Raw genomic sequence first — 22,869 nt, forward strand, 5'->3', positions numbered from 1 at the left:
AAGTACCAATTGTTAAATATGGATAGAACTTGTAGAAAAGGGAGACCTAGAAAGACACAGGAGAAAGTAGTGAAGACAACCGTAGCTTATTGAGCTTCATATTAGTTATAACAAAGGACTAATATGATTGGTGATTCACTGTGTTTAAGAAGACAATCCATCCCAGAAAAAAAAATGAGGTTCTAAAACAAATCAATTATGAATATACCTCAATGCCCAATCCGTACCTGTCAAACGTTCCTTGTAACTCATCTTCATAACACCTATCTCTCCTCATCCTTCTAACTGCAACACTATTTCTTTAGCTGTTGTAATCGTATGAGAGTAGAACAGCATATTTCATCACTACTCTTCTGCTACCAGTTACCTCCTTGGAACCACTTCCCTTGTCACCCATCCTGCATTCAACATCATCCGTTGCCCATCTCCCCTGAACACCCTCTCACATCTACCACTGATGTCCCTCCCTTAATCTTTTCATCACTTGCTACATCCATCTCTACATAACACTGGCCTCCATCTCTGTTAACTGTACATCATCTTATTTCCCATCCAGACAGTATTTGGAGAAATACAACAGTAAGTACAAGAGGGGAGATAGAGACTAGTTGGTAGTGAAGGTATATATATAACAGAGCAGTTAAGGGGATGTATATAGACACTGATATATATATATATATATATATATATATATATATACACACTCACATATATTCACAAACATATACAGTGGTTAGTTACTTTTCTCTATTCACAAAACATCTTTCTTGGGTCAATTTTTTTTTTATTCATATTTTTTGTGAATAATTAATTGCCACTGCTGTTGGATTTACCTTCAATCTAAGATGTCTGGAAAGACGCTGTCTTGTAAAACTGAAGGTAATCGTGCAAAAAGGAACCGTAAAGGGAATACACTGGATATTAAACTTGATGTTTTAGAAAACTTGATGTGAGAGAAAAACTAAGTTATAGTGCCAAAACATTAAATCTTGCAACATCTACAGTGTGAGCAATGTGTGACAACAGAGAGAAAATTATGTAAAATGCTCAAGAAGACACTCCAGACCTTATTTTTCTATAGACCTAATGTAATGCTTGGGCCAAGGATCAGAATTGGCATAATGTGCCAATAAACATGATGATATTTAAAAAAAAATGCCTAAAGTTTATATGAGGATTTTCAGAAAAAGGAAGGTGAAACTTTTAATGAAAACCCTCTTATATTAGTAAAGGTTGGTTTGAAAAGTTTAAGAAGTGTAGGAATTTACCAACATAAAAATCACAGATGAAAAAGCAAGCACTGACACAGAGGCTGCTACTAATTACCATGAGCAGTTATAATAATAACTGAAGGTAACTACACAAGAGGAAGTATATAATGTTGATGAGACTTCACTTTACTGGAAGCCTACTAGAACTTTAATTTCTCAACAAGAAAAATCAGCACCAGGATCTAAAGCTTCCAAAAATTGTCTGATGCTTCTTTTCAAGGAAATATCAGTGGTAATACGAAATTCAAGCTCCTACTCTTGTATCACTCCAAAAATCCAAGGGCTTTCAAAGGTTATACAAAGTTTAATCTGTCTCTGATTTGGCCTTCAAATAAGAAGGCATGGATGACTAAGAGCCTTTTCAAAGAGTGATTTACAAATGTTTTTGTCCTACTGTAGTAAAATACAATGCCATACAATATTTCCAGCAAAGCATTACTTCTTATAGACATGCACTGAGCCACCCAGTGAATGTAGATTACTTTTTTGATACTGCGAGAGTAGAATATATCTCTAAGAATATAACTTCTTTACTCCAGTCAATGGATCGAGGTGAAATAACTAACTTCAAAGACATATTGTTTGAGAAAACTTTCAAACAACTTATGAAAGCAATTGTTAGGAAGAATAAACCTACAGTAAAGATTTTTGGGTGAAATTCAACATAATAGTTGCTGTGGATAATATAGCTGAGTCATAGGATGAAGTGAAACTTTTAACAATGTTTGGTAAAATATATGCGAGTTTTCTCAAATGCGAGTTTTCTTTTCAGGTACATGAAGCCAAATGCGAGTTTTCTTTTCTTTTTCTTCTCTTCAGATACATGAAGCCACTGTCCCCCGTCGCAGGGTCTTACAGGCCCATACCTCCCACACCCTCAGGGTTGGCACACTGAAAGGTAGGTCTAGTGAGATTGTTGAGATGCTTGAACAGAGATGTGTTGATATATGCTGCATCCAAGAAGTAAGGTGGAGAGGAGGTTCTGCTAGGTTCCTCACAGGCAAAGAACGCAGGTACAAGATTTTCTGGGCAGGGAACACTGACGGGGTCGGGGGCGTTGGTATACTTCTCGCTGAAAAATGGGTAGATAAGGTAATTGAGGTAGTCAGAGTATGTAACAGAATACTTAAGATTAGATTAGATGCTTCACCATGGGTTAGCAACCATTATATCGGCCTATGCCCCTCAGCTGAGGCCACCCGATGGACAGAAAGACCGATTCTATGACACCCTACTGCAGACTACCTCGTTGACGAACGACAGGGACCTTCTTTTTGTGGCTGGTGATTTCAATGGACAGCATACAGTAGGCTTCCATGGCATACATGGAGGCTACGGCTATGGTTCCCGCAACGTGGAGGGAACCAGGCTGCTGGAGTTCTGCGATGCAAATGATCTTATGGTTTGCAATACTAACTTCAGGAAGCCTACCAGTCACCTACCGATCGGGCTGACATACTAGCAAAATTGACTACATCCTTGCCAGAAAAAGGGAAAGATGGCTGCTTATAAAAGCCAAAACCTTCCCATGTGAAGAATGTACCCCACAACATAGACTAGTAGTTAGTGACTTTAGGATCAGGACTAAGTGGACGCCCAGAAGATGACCAACATGGAAAAGTAGGGTCTGGAAGCTTAAAGATCTTGCAAATGGACAGAGATTTAGAGACATCTATTTCATCAAAGGCTTCGAGTAATATGAGGATATAGATTCACATAGTGTAGAAGACAACTGGAGGTTTCTATAGGACAACCTGCTGAGAGCCACTGACCAGATCTGTGGATGGTGCAAAGTCCCCTCTTGACCCAAAATAACATGGTGGTGGAACAATGTTGCAGACAGGGCTATTAGAGAAAAGAGACAGGCTTGGAAGGACTGGAAGAATAGTGGTAGCAGGGAATTGTATCAGACTGCCAAAAGAGAAGCTAGGAGACAGGTTTATTTAGCCAGAGGGGAAGCAGATAAGAAAAAATTTGCCAATGTTCTGCGCCGTGAGGACCAAAGACTTGAGGTATTTCATGTTGCAAGGCAGTGTGAGAGAGAGAATCGTGATGTGGTAGGAGAGAAAAATGAGGATGCAAAGAGAGAGGTTTGGAAACGCCACTATGAAAGGTTGCTGAACAAAGAAAATGAATGGGATAAAGATAGTCTGCCGAATGTCGACCCAACAGAGGGACCATCTATCCGAGTTGACAGTTCCTTGGTAGTTAAGGCAATTAGAAGCATGAAGACAGGAAAAGCCCCAGGCTCATCAGGTATTACTGCAGAGATGCTAAAAATATCTGGCAGTGTCGGCTATAGCCTAGTCACCAGTATAGTCAACCAGGTGATACACGAACGAGTCATACCCAATGACCGGTGTAGCAGCATAATAGTCAACTGCTACAAAGGTAAAGGTGACGCCCTAGATACAAATAATTACAGAGGTATCAAGCTGTTGGATCAGGTAATGAAGGTTACGGAGAGGGTCATAGCCCAACTAATCAGAGAGAGAGTTAGTTCAGATGAGATGCAGTTTGGGTTCGTGCCAGGGAAAAGTACCACTGATGCTATATTCCTGGTAAGACAGCTGCAGGAGAAATACCTAGCCAAAGATAAGCCCTGTACTTGACTTTCGTTGACATGGAGAAAGCCTTCGACAGGGTCCCCAGATCCCTTGTCTGGTGGTCAATGAAGAAACTAGGGATAGATGAATGGTTAGTGAGAGCTGTGCGAGCCATGTACAGTGACGCTGCTAGTAAGGTGAGGGTTGGCAACGAGTACAGTGAAGAATTCTGGGTAGAGGTAGGGGTCCACCAAGGTTCAGTCCTCAGCCCCCTCCTATTTATCATAGTCCTCCAAGCAATAACGGAGGAATTCAAGACAGGATGCCCCTGGGAGCTCCTCTATGCTGATGACCCTGCTCTAATTGCAGAGTCACTATCAGAACTGGAGGAGAAGTTTCAGGTGTGGAAGCAAGGATTAGAATCGAAGGGCCTTAGAGTCAACCTAGCTAAAACCAAAGTCCTAATAAGTGGGAAGGTAGACAAATCACAAACGCCTTCAGGTAGATGGCCCTGCTCGATCTGTAGAAAAGGTGTAGGTAGAAACTCTATAAGATGCACCAAGTGTAAGCAATGGACACATAAGAGGTGCAGCAATGTCAAAGGAAGGCTAACTAGGAAGATAGTTTTTGTATGTGGCAGATGCTCAGGAGCAATAAACACTGAAAATGCGCAGAGACCAACTTCCGCCACATTCCAGGGAGAAAAACTAGAAATTGTTGATAGCTTCCGTTACCTAGGTGACCAAGTCAGTAGTGGGGGTGGGTGTGCTGAAAGTGTAACTGCTAGAGTAAGAATAGCTTGGGCAAAGTTCAGAGAACTCTTACCTCTGCTGGTGACAAAAGGCCTCTCACTCAGAGTAAAAGGCAGACTGTATGACGCATGTGTACGAACAGCCATGCTACATGGCAGTGAAACATGGGCCGTGACTGCTGAGGATATGCGTAAGCTCGCAAGAAATGAAGCCAGTATGCTCCGATGGATGTGTAATGTCAGTGTTCATACCCGACAGAGTGTAAGTACCTTGAGAGAAAAGTTGGACCTAAGGAGCATCAGTTGTGGTGTGCAAGAGAGACGTCTGTGCTGGTATGGTCATGTGGCGAGAATGGATGACGATAGCTGTGTGAAAAAGTGCCACACCCTAGCGGTTGCGGGAACCTGTGGAAGAGGTAGACCCAGGAAAACCTGGAATTTTTGGTCTCACCGAGGAAATGATTAGAGACCGAGACCTTTGGAAGTATGCTGTGCGTGAGAAGACCCAGCAGGACAAATGAGACCACAACCCGTGGCCTCTACCTGGGATGTAGCCAGTCCACTTATGCATACCTTTCCTTCTTGGGACACAAAACTCTACTTGCGAAGACCTGTTGAGGCAAGTGAAAATGAAAATCAAAATCGATCAACATCAATGGAAATTGTAGCTGTGATACAAGAGAACCGTCCGAACGTGGCCATTGCCAATACCACCCTGACGGGCCTCTGTGCCGGTGGCATGTAAAAATTACCATCCGTGGCCGTTGCCAGGCTCGCCTGGCCTCCGTGCCGGTGGCACGTAAAAAGCACCGTCCGATCATGGCCGTTTGCCAGCCTTGTCAGGCACCTGTGCCGGTGGCATGTAAAAAGCACCCGCTACACTCTCGGAGTGGTTGGCGTTAGGAAGAGCATCCAGCCGTAGAAACATTGTCAAATCAGACTGGGCCTGGTGCAGCCTTCTGGCTTCCCAGACCCTAGTTGAACCATCCAACCCATGCTAACATGGAGAACGGACGTTAAACGATGATGATGATATGGCTAGACTGTATGTGTGATATTACAAGTTTTCCTCAAGCAGAAAATCTGCATCAAATTCGGAAAGATAACGCGACATTTGCAAAGGATGTAGGATTGAAGAAGTCATAGAGGATGATGTGATTGAGTTGCTGGTGTCCCAGAGAGAAAGTTTATCTTACAAGGAGCTGATGCTGTTAGAAAAAGTACAAGCTGAGAATAGAGATGAGACAACGGAAGTTCCACCTACACCACTTAAATTAATACCAAAAATTACTGTTAAACAGTTGGCTATTATAGAGACGGGTCTGCAGATTTTCAATCGTGATCGTAACGCAAAAATTACAAGTAGTTTACAATGAACTCAGTTCCTACACTGAGCTGTACAAAGAGATGATGCTTCATAAACAAACAACTTCATAAACAACAAACAACTTCTCAGACTGACGTTGGTGATAATGAATTGTAAATACTGTCCCGCATCATCTCAGTACCGCTCATTCTACCACCAATCTTCACAATGTAGTCAACATCTTTTGTGGTAAGAACACAAAACTCTACTTGTGAAGACCTGAGGCAAGTGAGAAATCAAAATCGATCAACATCAATGGAAATTGTAGCTGTGATACCAGTGCCAGTGGCGCGTAAGCGAACCATCCGAACGTGGCCGTTGCCAGCGCAACCCTGATGGGCCTTCGTGGCACGTAAAAAGCACCATCCAACCGTGGCCGTTTGCCAGCCCCGTCTGGCATGTAAAAAGCACCCACTACACTCACAGAAACATTGCCAAATCAGACTGGGCCTGGTGCAACCTTCTGGCTTCCCAGACCCCAGTTGAACCTTCCAACCCATGCCAGCATGGAAAGCGGATGCTAACGGATGATGATGATGAATGTACTTTTATGATATTACGATTCATATTAATTCGCTAAATGTTATTGTTTTTATGTATCTATATTGTACTCTCTTTACTTGTTTCAGTCATTTGACTGCGGCCATGCTGGAGCACCGCCTTTAGTCAAGCAAATCGACCCCGGGACTTATTCTTTGTAAGCCCAGTACTCATTCTATCGGTCTCTTTTGCCGAACTGCTAAGTGACGGGGACGTGAACACACCAGCATCGGACAAACACAGACACACAAACTCACACACATACATATATATACATATATACGACAGGCTTCTTTCAGGTTCCGTCTACTAAATCCACTCACAAGGCATTGGTCGGCCCGGGGCTATAGCAGAAGACACTCGCCCAAGGTGCCACGCAGTGGGACTGAACCCGGAACCATGTGGTTGGTTAGCAAGCTACTTACCACACAGCCACTCCTGCGCCTACTGTGTGTGCTTAAAAATTGTTATTTTCATGTATAAAGGTGATCGTGTTTGCCTGTTCTCTGTTGTTTACATGTGCTTTTTTTTTTTTTTGTTATTTCAAAAATGTCTGCAAGAACGCAAACTCACTTGATAACAAGAAAATCATTAAGAAAATTAATTTCCCATTCTGAGATTTCTCGTTACGACCAGATTTTCTGGAACGCATTATTTTCGTAAAGCAAAGCATTCCTATATTTCTATATGAATGTTCCTCAAAACATCTACCTGCATCCCAAGAATTTAAAAAGAAAATTTCTTCACCGCACAAGAGATAAGGGAAGTAATTCTATAAGTTTAAGTCAATTACTTCCCCTTCGTAAACTTATCCATTTGTATGTGTATTTAAATAGACTGTTTCACTGCTCTTTTTATGCCTGCAGTTTGTTTAGTTTGAAACAACTGGATATATATTTCATTTGCGTCTTCTAAATAACACAGGTTATTTGCTCTGAAGAATGAGAAACTTATAAAACATGTAGAAGTATTCTTTTATTTGTTTCAGGCATTACATTGCACCCATGCTGGTGCACCACATTGATGGGTTTAATCAATCAAATTGATACCTGCAATTATTTTAAATCTAGTGATTACTCTATTGGTCTCTTTTTGCTAACTGCTATGTTATTATAAGGAACACAAACAAACATCAATTGTCAAAGGGTATGAGACACACACACACTCACACACACACACACACTCACACACACACAGTTTCCATTTCCAAGTTCACTCATGGGTCATGCAATGGAATCAAACCTTACACCACATGATTGCAAAGCAAACTTCTGAACCACAGCTGAGCCTACAGTAATAAATAAGTTTTAAATGATTAAACCCTACTAAATATACTGAGTACTTTCTTTTTTCATTTGCACATCAAAAAGATATAAATGTACATTTACAAACCCTTAGGTTCAGGTAGTTGTTTATGTCACATATGACAAGCTGCCCCAAATGTTTTTTCTTAATATTTTATGACCATTCTGGAAATATACATTCTCTTAATATGTAGAGACACATTTTCAACTTGCTCAATATCTTCATCAAAAATGCACACCAAATTATATTTGTGCGTTCTTACTGAGCAGAATATTCTATTGCAAAACTGGTTAAATTCACCCTTAAACCATTGTAAGGCAACAGAAACCAAACCAATTCTGTTAAAAAATAGTACAGAATCATTGTTTGGCTGTTATTTAATGGATAAAAGGCAGCATACATAGCCTTTTTTCAGGACTTCAGTGACTGATGGGAGGAAGGTATCCAATGGCCACAGAACTAAGCCAAATGCCAGAAATGAAGAGGACTCTGTTGAAATCACCTGAATGCCCAGCATTGGTACTAAACCAAGTAGCACATTATGTATACCAACCAAGAACTAGTAACAATCCATCCAATGATCTTACACAGGGTCCCTCTATCAAATCTAACTAACAAGGCTTTGTATAACCTGAAGTAATAGTAGAGGATACTGGGCCAAGAGGAATCAGCCTTGTAACTATGTAATAGTGAAGTAAACTTCTTAGTCATATTGTCAAGCTCTGTGCAATTGACTTCTGTGCTTGTTGAAATGACAGAATTGTAAGATAAATCTGTTGTACGAAACTCCTGCAGAGTCACATTGCTATGTAAAAACAGTTGTTAAATGTGAGTTGATTGCAGTGGTTCAATTATTTAGAGCTCCAAAAGGAGAGGAAATAAAGGAATTTTAAAATTAGTAGCATCTGCTCTCATGGATAACCATCAAAAGACAAGATTGACAAACAAAATCCAGTGAATTGAAAGATGTCAGAGTTGATAGTAGTCTAACAAATGGTTAAAGAAAACAGAGAAGGGAAATGTAAGTAAATCAAATTGATCTTGATACAGCTTGGAGATGAAACAGTAACAAATAGGAAGCAGCAGCAGCCGTAATAATTGAAATAGTAAAACAAAAATGATAATAAAAATAGACACTAACCGACTTAGAGCTTGAGGTAGACTGGAAATAATAGGGCCATACCCAGCAGCATTGTCATATAATTCAAAGAGAGGAGCAGCAACAAGTTTATAATTCCGTGGCACAGCAAACAAAGCTTAAAAGAAAGAACATGAAAAATGTTTCAGTTTCAAGTTAGAGTTTAAAATGACTTTTAAAATGACATTTTATTTTTTCCTCCCATTTTCATAGTTTTGAAAACTATGAAAGCAAGAAAGTGAAATAGCCACAGACTAATATTTTATAATTTCTTAACATGTAAGAGACAGTCAACAGAAACTATTCCATGACGATATGGAATAATTTCTATTAGGAATACTAAAATTCATATACAAAATTAATCCTTCTGAACTGATTTACTCCATTCATTTAAAAAGTATTAATGCCAGATTTAGGTGGTTAAAAGTTTTTGTATTACCAACCCTGACAAATGTACAAAACATGAGACCAGAGTCACTGAGATTATTCTATTATTCAAACTGATATTTTGATGGATGGAAATGCTGTTGAGGTACCTGTTGTGTAAGTGTGAGTATACCTGTATGCTTATATCTCTTGCCAATGTATATTAAAGAAGGATGTGAATATGAGCAAATGAATGAATTTCACCAATGTTCCGTTATCACCCCTTGCTGTCAGAAATGTAATGAACCAGTGATTAGTTCATTGGGGTCCTGTAACCAATCCCTTTGAGCCCTGTTCTTACACAAGTAATTTCTATTTACTTAACAATACATCAAGTTACACTGATGGTATATCTGAAATATCATTACACTTAATACACATTTAATTGTTTTATATTTGATATCACAATCTGTAAACAAAATGCATGATTGGTTATGTCTCCAATGAACTAATCACTGGTTCATTACCTTTCTGACAGCAAGGGGTGATAAGGGAACATTGGTGAAATTCATTCATTTGCTCATGTTCACGTCCTTCTTTAATATGCATTGGCAAAAAGATATAAGCATACAGGCATACTCACACGTACACAACAGGTACCTGAACAGCAGTTCCATCTATCAAAGACACTTTATAAAGTATTGGTCAACTTGAGACTATAGCAGAAGACACACAAGCAAAGTGGAGCACACTGAAACTGAACCCAGAAACACATGGTTGCATGATGAAATTCTATATCACACAGCCATTCCTGCATCCATTTACCTGCTGATCCATGAACAGACTGCAAAAGTTTCAAAAGGTAAGCACCAGAAAGGTTTTTATTCCATTCCTTACCAGTACAGTCCACCTACTTTTCTAAGCTTCAAACTTTAGCTGTTTCACTGAGCATGCTACATAGCTTTTACAGATAACTATGATTATAAACTCTAGTCAGATAAGATTATGATGAGCACATAACCAAACACCAAATCATTACCAAAGTATGATGTTAATCCTAAATACTTCTTTCACTTCTTCAGGAATCTTTCATTTCATGAAGGCCAAATTATATCATACTGGTTCCTGTTAAACATTAAAGGCTATTAGGCTGTTTTTACCAAATGTTTGGATGCGGGAATGATTGAGTGTTTGAGAATGTTTTACAATTGGTTTCAATCCCACAATGCAACACTTCAAACAAGTGTCTTCTACTACAGCCTTGAGATGACCAAAACCATATGAATAAAATTTGGTAGATGGAAGCAGTATGGAGGCCTATCAGGTGGACCATTCTTGTTTTAGGGTGACAGACAATTTCTAGCCTGATTTCCTACTGCCACCTGGATCTGACAGCACCTACAGTTGCAAGTATTTGGGCCAGATCCCTGGTCTAAGGATAACTTTTACCCTTCCTCTCCCCAATCACAGATGCCCTCAAAAGGGTCTTGGATATTGCCGTTCTTCCTCTAACTATGCAATTAAAAAAATATTACAATTAGCACATCCTTTTTGTGAAGTTGACAAGTGCCAGCTGCCATTGTGAAATCTAGATAAATCTTATCCATTTTACTGCAGAAATCAGATATAGCCAATCAAAATTTCATTACCTTTAACTGTGGAAAGCAGTTTTATACACCAGTCTATGTTTTGTTGCAGAATGTGATGTTTGAAACTATTTTCTGTCAAGGTATGTCGAGTTTATTGAGGAAATATGACTTGCAGAAAATACCAATTCTATTGTTTGTTATATTTTTAACATCATTACTGGAAATTCAGATGCCAGAGACCAAGCCATACTTTTCAAACATTAAAACTTACTTAACATCTTCAATATGTCATCCACATACAGCCTAATAATTATCTGAATACACTATAAAATGATTACAGAGTAGCAAGACCAAATCTACTTACCTTTTTCAGGAAGTTGAACTAAAAATAGTCTTTTGTGTTCTTTGGGTTTTGTTATGTGAGCTGGTACATAAGGATACTAAAAACAGAAAAAATTAAACAAAATGTATCCTTCGTGGATATTTCACAATATAAAGTTCAGGCTAACAATATTCTGTTTGTCAAAAACCTAAGATCAGAATTACAGCAATTAATTTCTTCTTAAATAAAAGCATTTATTATTTCTTTAAAATAGCTACTTGATGGCTGGTCTCTTTTTTTCACTAATACAAACCACTACTAACAAGTTACTGTTTAGCCTCAAGTCAGGCCTGATTGTGCAGACTTTACAAAAAGGTTTCTAGCTGTAGCCATCCAATCTTTTTGTATATTTAACCCTTTAGCATTTAAACTGGCCATATCCGGCCCAAAATATTCTGCCTGTTTTATGTTCAAACTGACCAGATCTGGTCTCTCACACCAACCCTACAATATCATCTTAAAAATTAACAGCTACCTCATCAAAATCTCATAGCTACAAGATAATGCATGATTAATTAAAAACAATGTGGATGAAGAAGCATTAATTTTGGCAGAATAATGTGAACACTAAAGGGTTAAGACTACAGTGTGCAATGACAATAGGATATGATTTGAGGGGTATTTTGCTGGTGTTTCAAGTAGGTGAAGTAAACATGTAACACAGGCTAAATTTTTTTCAATGGCAACAACTAATTAGTTAAAACCATCAGTTTCTTACTGTATCTCTTTAATTAGTGCTTCTAGTCCCAATATCAGTATTACTGTAACTAATTTGAATACAATACAGAAAACAAAAGGCTTAATGTGCTTTGGGCACAGCCTTTGCTTACATTTGAAATGAACTGATGCTTGTTTGACAGCTATAGGATATAGTTTCTACATATTGCTCTTTTTATAGTTGGACTATAACACCTGCAGATGGGCAATCAAGAAGTACAAGCAACTGAATCAACCCCAGCTTATTACTGGCATTTAGTTTACCAACATAATGGGTATCACAAGAGAATTCAAATTATATATATCATCATATATATATAAAAACACTATATGGTTTTTTACTCAACCAAACTTGTTTTAGCATGTTCATGAAACAATATCTTAACAGAAAATGAAAGAGCTGTTTTGTTCAACACCAAGAATAATAGTAAAAACTGTAGAAATTGAATGACGTTAAACGATGATGATGATGATGATGAGAATTAAATTAAAATATGTCTTCTGAATAATCATGTGAACTATTTCAGAAAGAAAAGAGATGACAGGAAATAATCCAAATAACAGGAAATCAGAAGATGTCTACATACTTGTGGGGGTTCAAAATTTGGTCGCCACCAATTACCAATTGTATCCTCAATTACCCAATCCATGGGGGCACCATCCTGACGACCAAGTGTCTGGAAAAATCAGAAAAACATTTATTAAGAAGGCATAGCAAAAATAAAAGGACATTCAATATCAACATTACAGCAATATTTTACATGAAAAATATTTTCGTTTATAATTATTTCAGCAAAATTTGATTGTAATCATTTGCAGTTTAGCTGGAATTCTGATAAATAAAAATTAAATAAAATATCTAATGGGGGACTAGAATATTAAAAAATATTAAAACAGAATGTTTTAACATTTTATTCTATAGAATATCTTCATATTATATGCAAATAACATATAATCACCATTTGTTTAAAAAAACTATATAAACTATGGAAACATAAATAAAATTAGATACAAAAATATAAAAATCAAAAGTATTCTGAGCTAAATACAACAAACCAAAATGATAAATGTAAATATATGAGTATTCTCATATGATTCATAAAGAATTTCCTTAAACTTCAAGAAAGCCTTGCTATTTAACACTTCCTTATTCAATGGCTGTGTGCTTAACAAGTCACTTTGCAACAATGTGGTTTAACTACTATGCAACATCTTTAGGCAAGTGCCTCCAATCAATAGATTTGGTCTGACCAAAGCCTAATTAGTGAAATTTGATAGATGGAAATTGTATGGAAGCCATTTGGAAGGATCATTCTCATTGTGAACGATAGATTTAATCAGTTACCTTGTTTAACACTATAACTACTTGACTTTTGAGTGCAATTAACCTTTTCGGTACCAACCCAGCTGAAACCAGCTCTGGCCTTGTTTTCATAAGTTTTGAATTAAAATCCACCAAACCTTAGTCACAATTTATGTTTCTAACACCAGCTTAATGATAACTAAGTTATTTTACTAATTTCTTTGTTATATTTAAAATTAATTGAAAGAAACACAGAGCATCTCAAGATAAATACAGTAACGAAAGGGTTAAGTGTTTACTCTGTAGCAAGCATTCAGGCTACATCTCTAGTTTGATGATAACTTTATTTCCTCTTACAAGTCTCAGGTCATGTGTGTTGCCCTTCATATTCTGATTAAACCATTAAAATTACAGAGAAAAACTAAAAACAAATTAGTTGAACTATGTCTGATAAGTATAATATTGTGTCCAAGTGAGTCTTGACTATGAATGTAGATCTGAAATACTTGTACAGTATTAGCTTAATGTAACATAACAGATGTGCAGGGCTGACCTTTGAAAATGGCATAGAATACTCTAAGAGAGCAACTAAGTTCTGAATGCATTGAGAGTTGTTTGCAGAGAGAGAGGGGAGAGAGAGAGAGAGATGTACAAGTTTTGATATGAGGTGTGAATGGATGCAGCAAGCTAAATAAAAATGTTGGGTATGTTAGATATCATAGCAGAAGCAAACCAAAGGAGACACAGGGATGAGGAAGAAGTCAAGAGAGATCACCCCTAAAGTATTTTGTTTCACAGAAGAAAGAAGCCAAGAAAAAAGACATAAGAAATAAGATGCTGAATTAAAATCCCATCAAACCCACTCAGTATGGAAGACCAATGTTGTGCGCGCGTGTGTGTGTGTGTGTGTGTTCGCATGGGTCAGACAAAATTTATGGAGACAGATTTACTAGGACTGGGTGTGCTTCCTGCCACCAACCCTAACTTTCTTCTAAACAAGGTAACAATTGCCCTAATCCTTCAAACATGACCAGCTCAATAGATGGACATGTTTCCACTATTTTTGTATGAAGGTGACTATTTACACTCAGTAAGCAAGTGTCAAGGTCAAGAAAAGGAGACACAACCACACACATACACACAACAGACTTGTTAAAGTTTCCATCTACCAAATCCACTCCCAATTCATTTGGTCAGCCCAGGACTATAATAAAAGACACCCAAAACACAATGCAATGGAACTGAACTCAAAGCCATGTGGTTGTGAAGCAAACGTTTTAACTCTACCTGCACAATCATGTTTGCACTTGTGTGTGTATGCATTTATATATCTATATATATATATGTGTGTATGTATATATATATATATATATATTTTCACCTATCACGGAGGGTTTTGGAATGTAACACCCATGATAGTTGAGGGATTACTGTATGTATATATATATATATATATATATATTTATAAAGTTAATCCAAACAAGAAAGCACAAAAAAAAAACAACAGCGCGAGGACATGGAACAAATATAGTATTATTGGACGCTCAGGAAAGAAGGAAGGAAGGTTTAACGTTTCGAGCGGAGCTCTTCGTCGGAAATATAGGAGAAGGGAAGACAGAGGAAATCCCTCAACTATCATGGGTGTTACATTCCAAAACCCTCCGCGATAGGTGAAAATCCGCAAAGTAGAAACAGTACTGTATATTTTAATTATTTCAATTTGTATATATTTATTTTATTCTAAATGCAAAACAACACCGTGGAGGAATCAATGTAAGCTTAAATAATAAACCGCGATAGGGGAACCACAATATGGCAAGGGATTACTGTATGAGGGTGAGGTGTGAATATACGTTATAACTTTGTCATTTCTATGTTCACTTTTAACACACTAGCATGGATTCAGAAATTAAATGAGAGATTTGTTGAGGCAGTTTCTATGACAGAATACCTTTCATGTCACCAACTCTTACTTGTTTCCAAGTAAGATATTATTTTCCTGTCCTTTGCACAACCAAGCACTGAAAACCCGAACATGATTTTATTGCAAGCTGCATTAATGGTGACACATCACACTAAGAATGTAAACAATATATGATACAAATGAGACAACACAAACACACATGGTGACTGCCACTTCTTTACAGAAGGCCACCTCTTCAATTAGTAAATGCCATCATGAGATCTCATATGAGTAGCAAGTCCAACTTTATGCAAACAGACCCTAATATAGATGTTACAAACATTTTCAGGCAGGAAGGTGTCTGGGATTGAAGTCAAGTCCTGTTTATGAAATGTTTGCTTCAAAGAGGTAGCATTCAATTCTTCAGATTTCAAATGCTTTACAACCATTATAGATCACTTCGGCATTTCTAAACCAATTGATCTTTCCATCATCTGCTCCCAGTCTTTAACATCCACATTAAGAGTCATACGAACATACAAATACAGATAACAGGCTTCTGCCTAATCTCTGCCTACCATTTACAATTACAATGCAATGGTCAGCTTAAGGCTACAAAAGATACTTGCACACAGTGCTACACATGGAGAATGATTCTGTAATCACATGGCTTCAAAATGAACTTCTTAACAAAATGATCATGAGACTGTGTGTGTGTGTGTGTGTGTGGTGTGTGTGTGTGTGTGTGTGTGTGTGCGTGTGCGCATGCGTGGTATACACCATCCAGCAAAGCAGGCTCACTTCATTTCTTTCTACTCACAGTATTCATTCTCTGCTCTTCCATCATCTCCATGATACTTTCCTACCTAACTTTCACTACATCCATCTACTGCACACCTAGCCATCCTCCACTTTCTCTCAATAACCCAGACATGCAGCATCTCTGCTGCCTCAACACCGTTTCATCTCCCTCTCTCTGCCTACCTTCATCTTTAGCACCCTTCAGCTCACTGATCTTCTACTTACAGGTTCTCCAGCTTCTCACCACCCTCATCTGTATCCTTTTCATGCTTCCCTCCACCCACTCCACCTGTTTATATTCTCCTTAATACCAAGGGATAGCACTGGACCCTGCTATTCAATCCACTCCCACTCACACCAATAACTTCTTTCAACACCTTTCCCAGATGTCACACTCCTTTTCTCCCCCATCAGCTGTGGGCCTCTGCAGTGTTGGTGCCACAAAATAACACCCAGTCTACTTACTCTACCAAGTGATTAGGGAGTGAAGCAGAGACAATGCAACAGTGAAAGGATTCTTCAGCCTTGTCAAGCAAGGACTCACTGGTGCTACAAAGAATACATGCAGTAAAGTGGCTAATGTTAGAGCATCAAGCCATAGAAACCATACTGACACAGACATTCAAGCAAAATGTCATCCTGGCTCACAAATCCTGTCAAATTATCCAACCCATGCCAGCATGGAAAGTGGAAGTGAAATGATGTCATGAAAAGTTTACTTAAAAGCTACAAGCTAATCTATACAAAATTATTAGGGCTTTGTTTCTGCTTGTCTTCACCTCTTTTTGTACTGTCAGTCATTACTACTCTACTCCCAACTCATATATCATTAGTCACCCTCTTCACTTATGTCCACCACAGATTACTACCACTCATCAACCCTACACAATCTTTACAGTCAGTGTATATGATGTATAACTCTGCGTGTGTGTTTGTATGAAAAGACTTGAGAATAGTTAAATTTTCAAATACAATTCTTCTACAATAAATTAGTTATAATTATCAAAAGATGTAACTGCCATCAGATTACTAAAGATAAAATGACCATTAGCAAACATCAAGTAGCAAGTTAATTTTAAAGCGCATCAAATAAGTGTCCACCATCAAGAACAACTAACAAGTAAAAGCTGGTACATGTTGTCGTGAGTATTGGCATTGGTAATTTATTTATGCCTGATTTTACGATCCAAGGACTGTGTTCTGTCCAAAAACCAAGATTTCAGACAATAAAACTCTGGTTATATAACTGCTACATGCTTCCCATTTTTAAGAATCATCATTTGGCATGTGTATGTATATATATATATATATATATACACACACACCATTTTATCAATCAGACTATCAGATGTTATACAGCACAGGTCAGAAATGTGCTTCATATTGTTGCAGCTTTCAAATTATGCCATCCTGCTAGCAAGGTAGGCAGGTCAACATTCCCCCTGAACAGAGCACCAGTTCATTTACAGGGTTACCTATTTACAGCTGAGTGGTCAGGAGCAACAGGAAATGAAGTGTTTTGCTCAAGAACACAATGCACCACTGGCCTGAGAAGGAAAATCATGATGTTGTGATCACAGTGCAACCTCACTAGCCACGAGACTTTGTGTGATTACACGCACACACGTGTGTGTGTGTGTGTTGCATGCCATGCACATGGGTGCAGTTCTGCATGCATGTGTAGGGACACGCATACAAATGCGTAAATCAAATTTTTTTAAAATTATTATGTATTACCATTTGTGAACAATAATATCAATTCTTATAAGTTTGCAATAGTTCTGCCAATGGTTTGCTATCGTGAAGTGATAAAGAAGTGTCTATAACTCAATAAAGAACAAATATTTCTCGAGTCTTTACTCATGAAGCTCTAGTTTTTCAGGTTCCCCAGCTATGTTTATATATTTTTTTGTAAACAAGAGACATCAATGAAACTCAAACAGCCACACATGACAGACTTACACAGTTTTTGTCTGCCAAATTCCCTTCAGAAGCCATTAATCAACTAGAGACTATAATAGAAGAAACTTGTCCAAGATACTACACACTGAAATTGAATCCAGAACCTTGTAAGAAAGAAAGCTTTTTACCATATAGCCATCCATAGTAGCCTTGAGTATCTTACATACACAAACACTTATCTTATATATCCAAACTCGCATCTCTATCCATATATTACTGGCAGCGTAATCGTCATTATCACCATTCTTGTTTTCATGTCATTTTTTCCCCCATGCTGGCATAAGTTATATCAAACCTAGTCAGACAGATTTGTTAACTGGAGACAGTATATGAATCCAGTTTTTCATTCAAAGAGTACTAATGATGACATGCCGAATTGATATTTACATCCAAACAAGAAAAAAAGTGGAATCCATCCATCCACTAATCTTATCCCTTTTCCTCATCCTTCCCTTATCTACTGTATTATTATTATTACTATTCTGCTTGTCTTCACCTCTTTTAGTACTGTCAGTCATTACTACTCTACTCCCAACTCATATATCATTAGTCACCCTCTTCACTTATGTCCACCACAGATTACTACCACTCATCAACCCTACATAATCTTTACAGTCAGTGTATATGATGTATAACTCTGCGTGTGTGTTTGTATGAAAAGACTTGAGAATAGTTAAATTTTCAAGTACAATTCTTCTACAATAAATTAGTTATAATTATCAAAAGATGTAACTGCCATCAGATTACTAAAGATAAAATGACCATTAGCAAACATCAAGTAGCAAGTTAATTTTAAAGCGCATCAAATAAGTGTCCACCATCAAGAACAACTAACAAGTAAAAGCTGGTACATGTTGTCGTGAGTATTGGCATTGTAATTTATTTATGCCTGATTTTACGATCCAAGGACTGTGTTCTGTCCAAAAACCAAGATTTCAGACAATAAAACTCTGGTTATATAACTGCTACATGCTTCCCATTTTTAAGAATCATCATTTGGCATTACATGACAGTCACATGATATACAAAAGTTCTATGTAGAATAAAATGTCAATGAAATATTTTCTCAGGAGAACAAGTGATTTCCTACATGCATAAATCCTTACATTAGAAGAAAAAGCAAATGTATAATGAAAGAACAATCCATTTCCTGACCAGATCATAAACCACGAAATTTTCATGTAATACAAATAAAATATTACCAATTTCCTAAATTGCTACTCATTCTGAGAAAAGTATTATGCAATGTAGCTGAAGATAAATTACTTTAGAGCCGTTCATTAATATCAGGTTAAACAACATCAGTCACAAGAACTACCATGAAATTACACAGTAAAAGGTCAAAATAGTTAAACTTTCTAACTAATATGTAATTTTGAGTCTAGAAAAAGCCACCAAGCCTAATTCTTTTTGAACTTTGAAAAACTTTTCATTCAAAAAGAAGTGGAAATGTAATTAATCTATAAAATAAAACTTGAGAAATTAGGTTTTATAAAATATAATATATATATGAGGGGGGGGTGCTATATGTATGTAACTGTGTACATGTGTGTATATGTAGATATGTATGTATATACATATATGTATTTATAAACACATGTATCTACATACATACATACATATATATCATCATCATTAAAGCAGACTAATTATGAATAGTGGTTTGGCCTTGATAACGAGGTTGTAGTCCTGACACACACACACCACACACACACACACACATGTACCTTTTTTCTGTAAACTGCTGAAAATGACATCACTTTGAATATGTATTCCCACTCTGAGTGAAATGATGAGAGGATTTAACGAAATATTTTATACCTTGGATGTATGATAATTATAACACAGCATTTACAGGTGTAAAAATGTGTCAAAATAATTGCAGTGGTTTAAATAAAGAATGCCATTCATCCTATTTTCTACCATTCATCTATTTATATAACACACACATATAATTATATGTATGTGTATATATATATAGCTATATATGCATATATATATAACTGTATGTATGTATATATATTCATATATATATATATATATTCATATATATATATATACATATATTCATTGTCTGTGTGTGTATATATCATTATATATACACACACACATTTCGCTATACACACACACACACACACACACACACATGTACCTTTTTTCTGTAAACTGCTGAAAATGACATCACTTTGAATATGTATTCCCACTCTGAGTGAAATGATGAGAGGATTTAACGAAATATTTTATACCTTGGATGTATGATAATTATAACACAGCATTTACAGGTGTAAAAATGTGTCAAAATAATTGCAGTGATTTAAATAAAGAATGCCATTCATCCTATTTTCTACCATTCATCTATTATATAACACACACATATAATTATATGTATGTGTATATATATATAGCTATATGCATATATATATATATAACTGTATGTATGTATATATATTCATATATATATATATATATATTCATATATATATATATATACATATATTCATTGTCTGTGTGTGTATATATCATTATATATACACACACACATTTCGCTATACACACACACACACACACACACACATATATATATATGTTCTTTTAGATATGTGAGACAACCGAAACTACAAGTATTTGATTTCCAAGGGTAATTAAATAAAAAAAGAAAAGTGAAGATTAAATCAAATTTTTAAACATTTGAATTCAACTCAATTAAAATATGTTTGCCAAATTAAAAAAAAAAAAAAAAAAAGAGTATAAAAAAAAATTAATCCACATTTAGGAAAGGAATGTATCTTTTCTTTTATAGTGTTCTTATCATTTGTGGTCATGCTGGAGCACAATGTTTTCCAAGCAGAAAATCATTTCTAAACTAAAGCATAATGATGCAAATTTGAAAGAGAAGGAAAAGGGAAGCAGAGAGATTGTGTGACATTAATGCCAATCTGAATGGCATCAGGGGAAGTAAACTGACTTTAACTGAGTATCAAAATAGATTTCACTCAACATCAGCTTACTTCTTGATCTATGCCACTAGTTTCATTAGTTAAACTGTCACCAAGACAAAGGAATAGAGAAGAAAGATGTTATAAAGTTTTGCTTTAGTTTTTAACTCATCAACAATTTTCACCAGGTTTTAAGATCAAAGATTTTGAAATTAGTAGTGGAATGTGTAAATAAAAAAGAAAACAGGGGAGGAATTAACAGCTATTAAGTGTGAATTCTTCTAAGTTTTCAAAATAAATATCTTTCAAAAATCATTAATTCCCTGTTCTAAACAAATAAGTGTATAAGTGATCTGTGCATGCATGTGTGTGCATATATAAACACACATAAATGTGAAAAAAAAGGTATGTGTGTGTATAAGTATATATGTGTATAGGTGTAACTGATTTAATACCTATTATTTTTATTGGTATGATTTTAGCAAGTTTGGAATAACTTCCACAGACTCAGGAATAGCTCTGTGGTTAAGACATTTGAGTCACGGCCTCATGAATCAGAATATGACTCCTTTGCACAGCACCTTGGACAAGGATAATCTAATTAGCCTTGGGTTGACCAATGCTTTCTGACTGGAATTTAGTATATGTTAACTGTGAAGTTAGTCACACACACTATATATATATAACAGGCTTCTTTCAGTTTCTGTCAACCAAATCCACTCAGAAGATTTTGGATGTCCCAGATCTATGGCAGAAGACGCATGCCAAAGGTGCCTTGCATGGGACTGAACCCAGTCACATGGTTGAGAAGCTAACATCTTGCCACACACCCACGCCTGCAACTCTCTCTCCTTATATATATATCATCATCATCATCGTTTAACGTCCGTTCTCCATATATATATATATATATATATATATATATATACGGGGGTGGGTATACCCTACACACACACACACAATTGGCTGAAGCTATTAATAACTTTCTCTTCTGCCACCCTCTTACACTGATTTTCTTGCATCTCTCTCTCTCTCTATCTATCTCTCTCTCTCTCTCTCCATCTCTCTCTCTCTCTCTCTCTCTCTCTCTCTCTCCTATCTACCAGGGATAAAACTTCCTCTGGTGCTGGTGAACAAACAAACAAACAAGACAATGCTGAGTCAAGAGGACATTTTCAGCCATATTGAGCAACCCTTCTGGTGCTGGTGCATAATAATAAAATGCCCAAGCTGCAGCATGTAAAACTGTTGGTACATAAACAGAGATAACTGTTTAGTCTTACCAGGATTATGAAAGCTTCTCTAGAGCAAGTGCCACAATAAGATGTACCCAATAGGTTGTAAAGTAACAAGAAGGGCATTGAGCTGAAGAAACCATGCCAAAAATGCACATACAAGGCATGATCTCCAACCCATCGAAGAAGGTTTTAACTCCAAAATAAAATTACTGAATCTGTGATGATACAGCCAACCCATGTCAGCATAGAAAAGTAGATGTAAAATGATGACGATGATAAGATGTGTATGTGCGTGCGTGTAACTTTTTTTCACGTATTAACAAAAATGTAAACATTGGAAGGGAAACAGAAAAACTAATGTTTTCAAATGAAAATATCTTGTATGGCATTTGTTCGATCTGAGTTGCCATCAGGTAATGAACAAGTAACCAATGACATTATTCCTCAGCAACTGTAACATTAAATGATGGAAGATCAGTTACAGTAGCAGATTAGACTATGTTTCAAGGTACGTTGTTTTACTGCTATTTCTTCATCTAGATGTGTGTGTGTGTGTGTGTGTGTATAAAACAAAATAATTTTAACATCAATTTGAAGCCAACGGCATAAACAGTTTGAAAAGCAACAACATTCTGAACACGTGTGCGTGTGCATGCATGCACACGCACATGCTTTTTAACTCATGAGTGAGAATGTCAGCCAACATTAATAGCTGGATGCACAAAACTCATAGATACGAGTATGGAATCCAGATA

At 36.9% G+C, this 22,869-nt stretch overlaps 1 protein-coding gene across 2 annotated transcripts in view; it reads right to left on the bottom strand.

Annotated features, from left to right (window-relative positions):
- The window catches only part of LOC115211822 (cleavage and polyadenylation specificity factor subunit 5), a 116,820-nt gene that overhangs the window by 46,812 nt on the left and 47,139 nt on the right, over window positions 1-22,869 (bottom strand). For both annotated transcript variants that reach the window (XM_029780530.2, XM_029780529.2), the window contains 3 exons: window positions 12,559-12,648; window positions 11,237-11,312; window positions 8,921-9,035 (listed from right to left, as the gene is read on the bottom strand). In XM_029780530.2, the coding sequence (XP_029636390.1) occupies window positions 8,921-9,035; window positions 11,237-11,312; window positions 12,559-12,648 (281 nt within the window). The remainder of the gene's footprint in view (window positions 1-8,920; window positions 9,036-11,236; window positions 11,313-12,558; window positions 12,649-22,869) is intronic.

This window comes from Octopus sinensis, linkage group LG5, assembly GCF_006345805.1.
Source record: "Octopus sinensis linkage group LG5, ASM634580v1, whole genome shotgun sequence".
Lineage (NCBI taxonomy): Eukaryota > Metazoa > Mollusca > Cephalopoda > Octopoda > Octopodidae > Octopus > Octopus sinensis.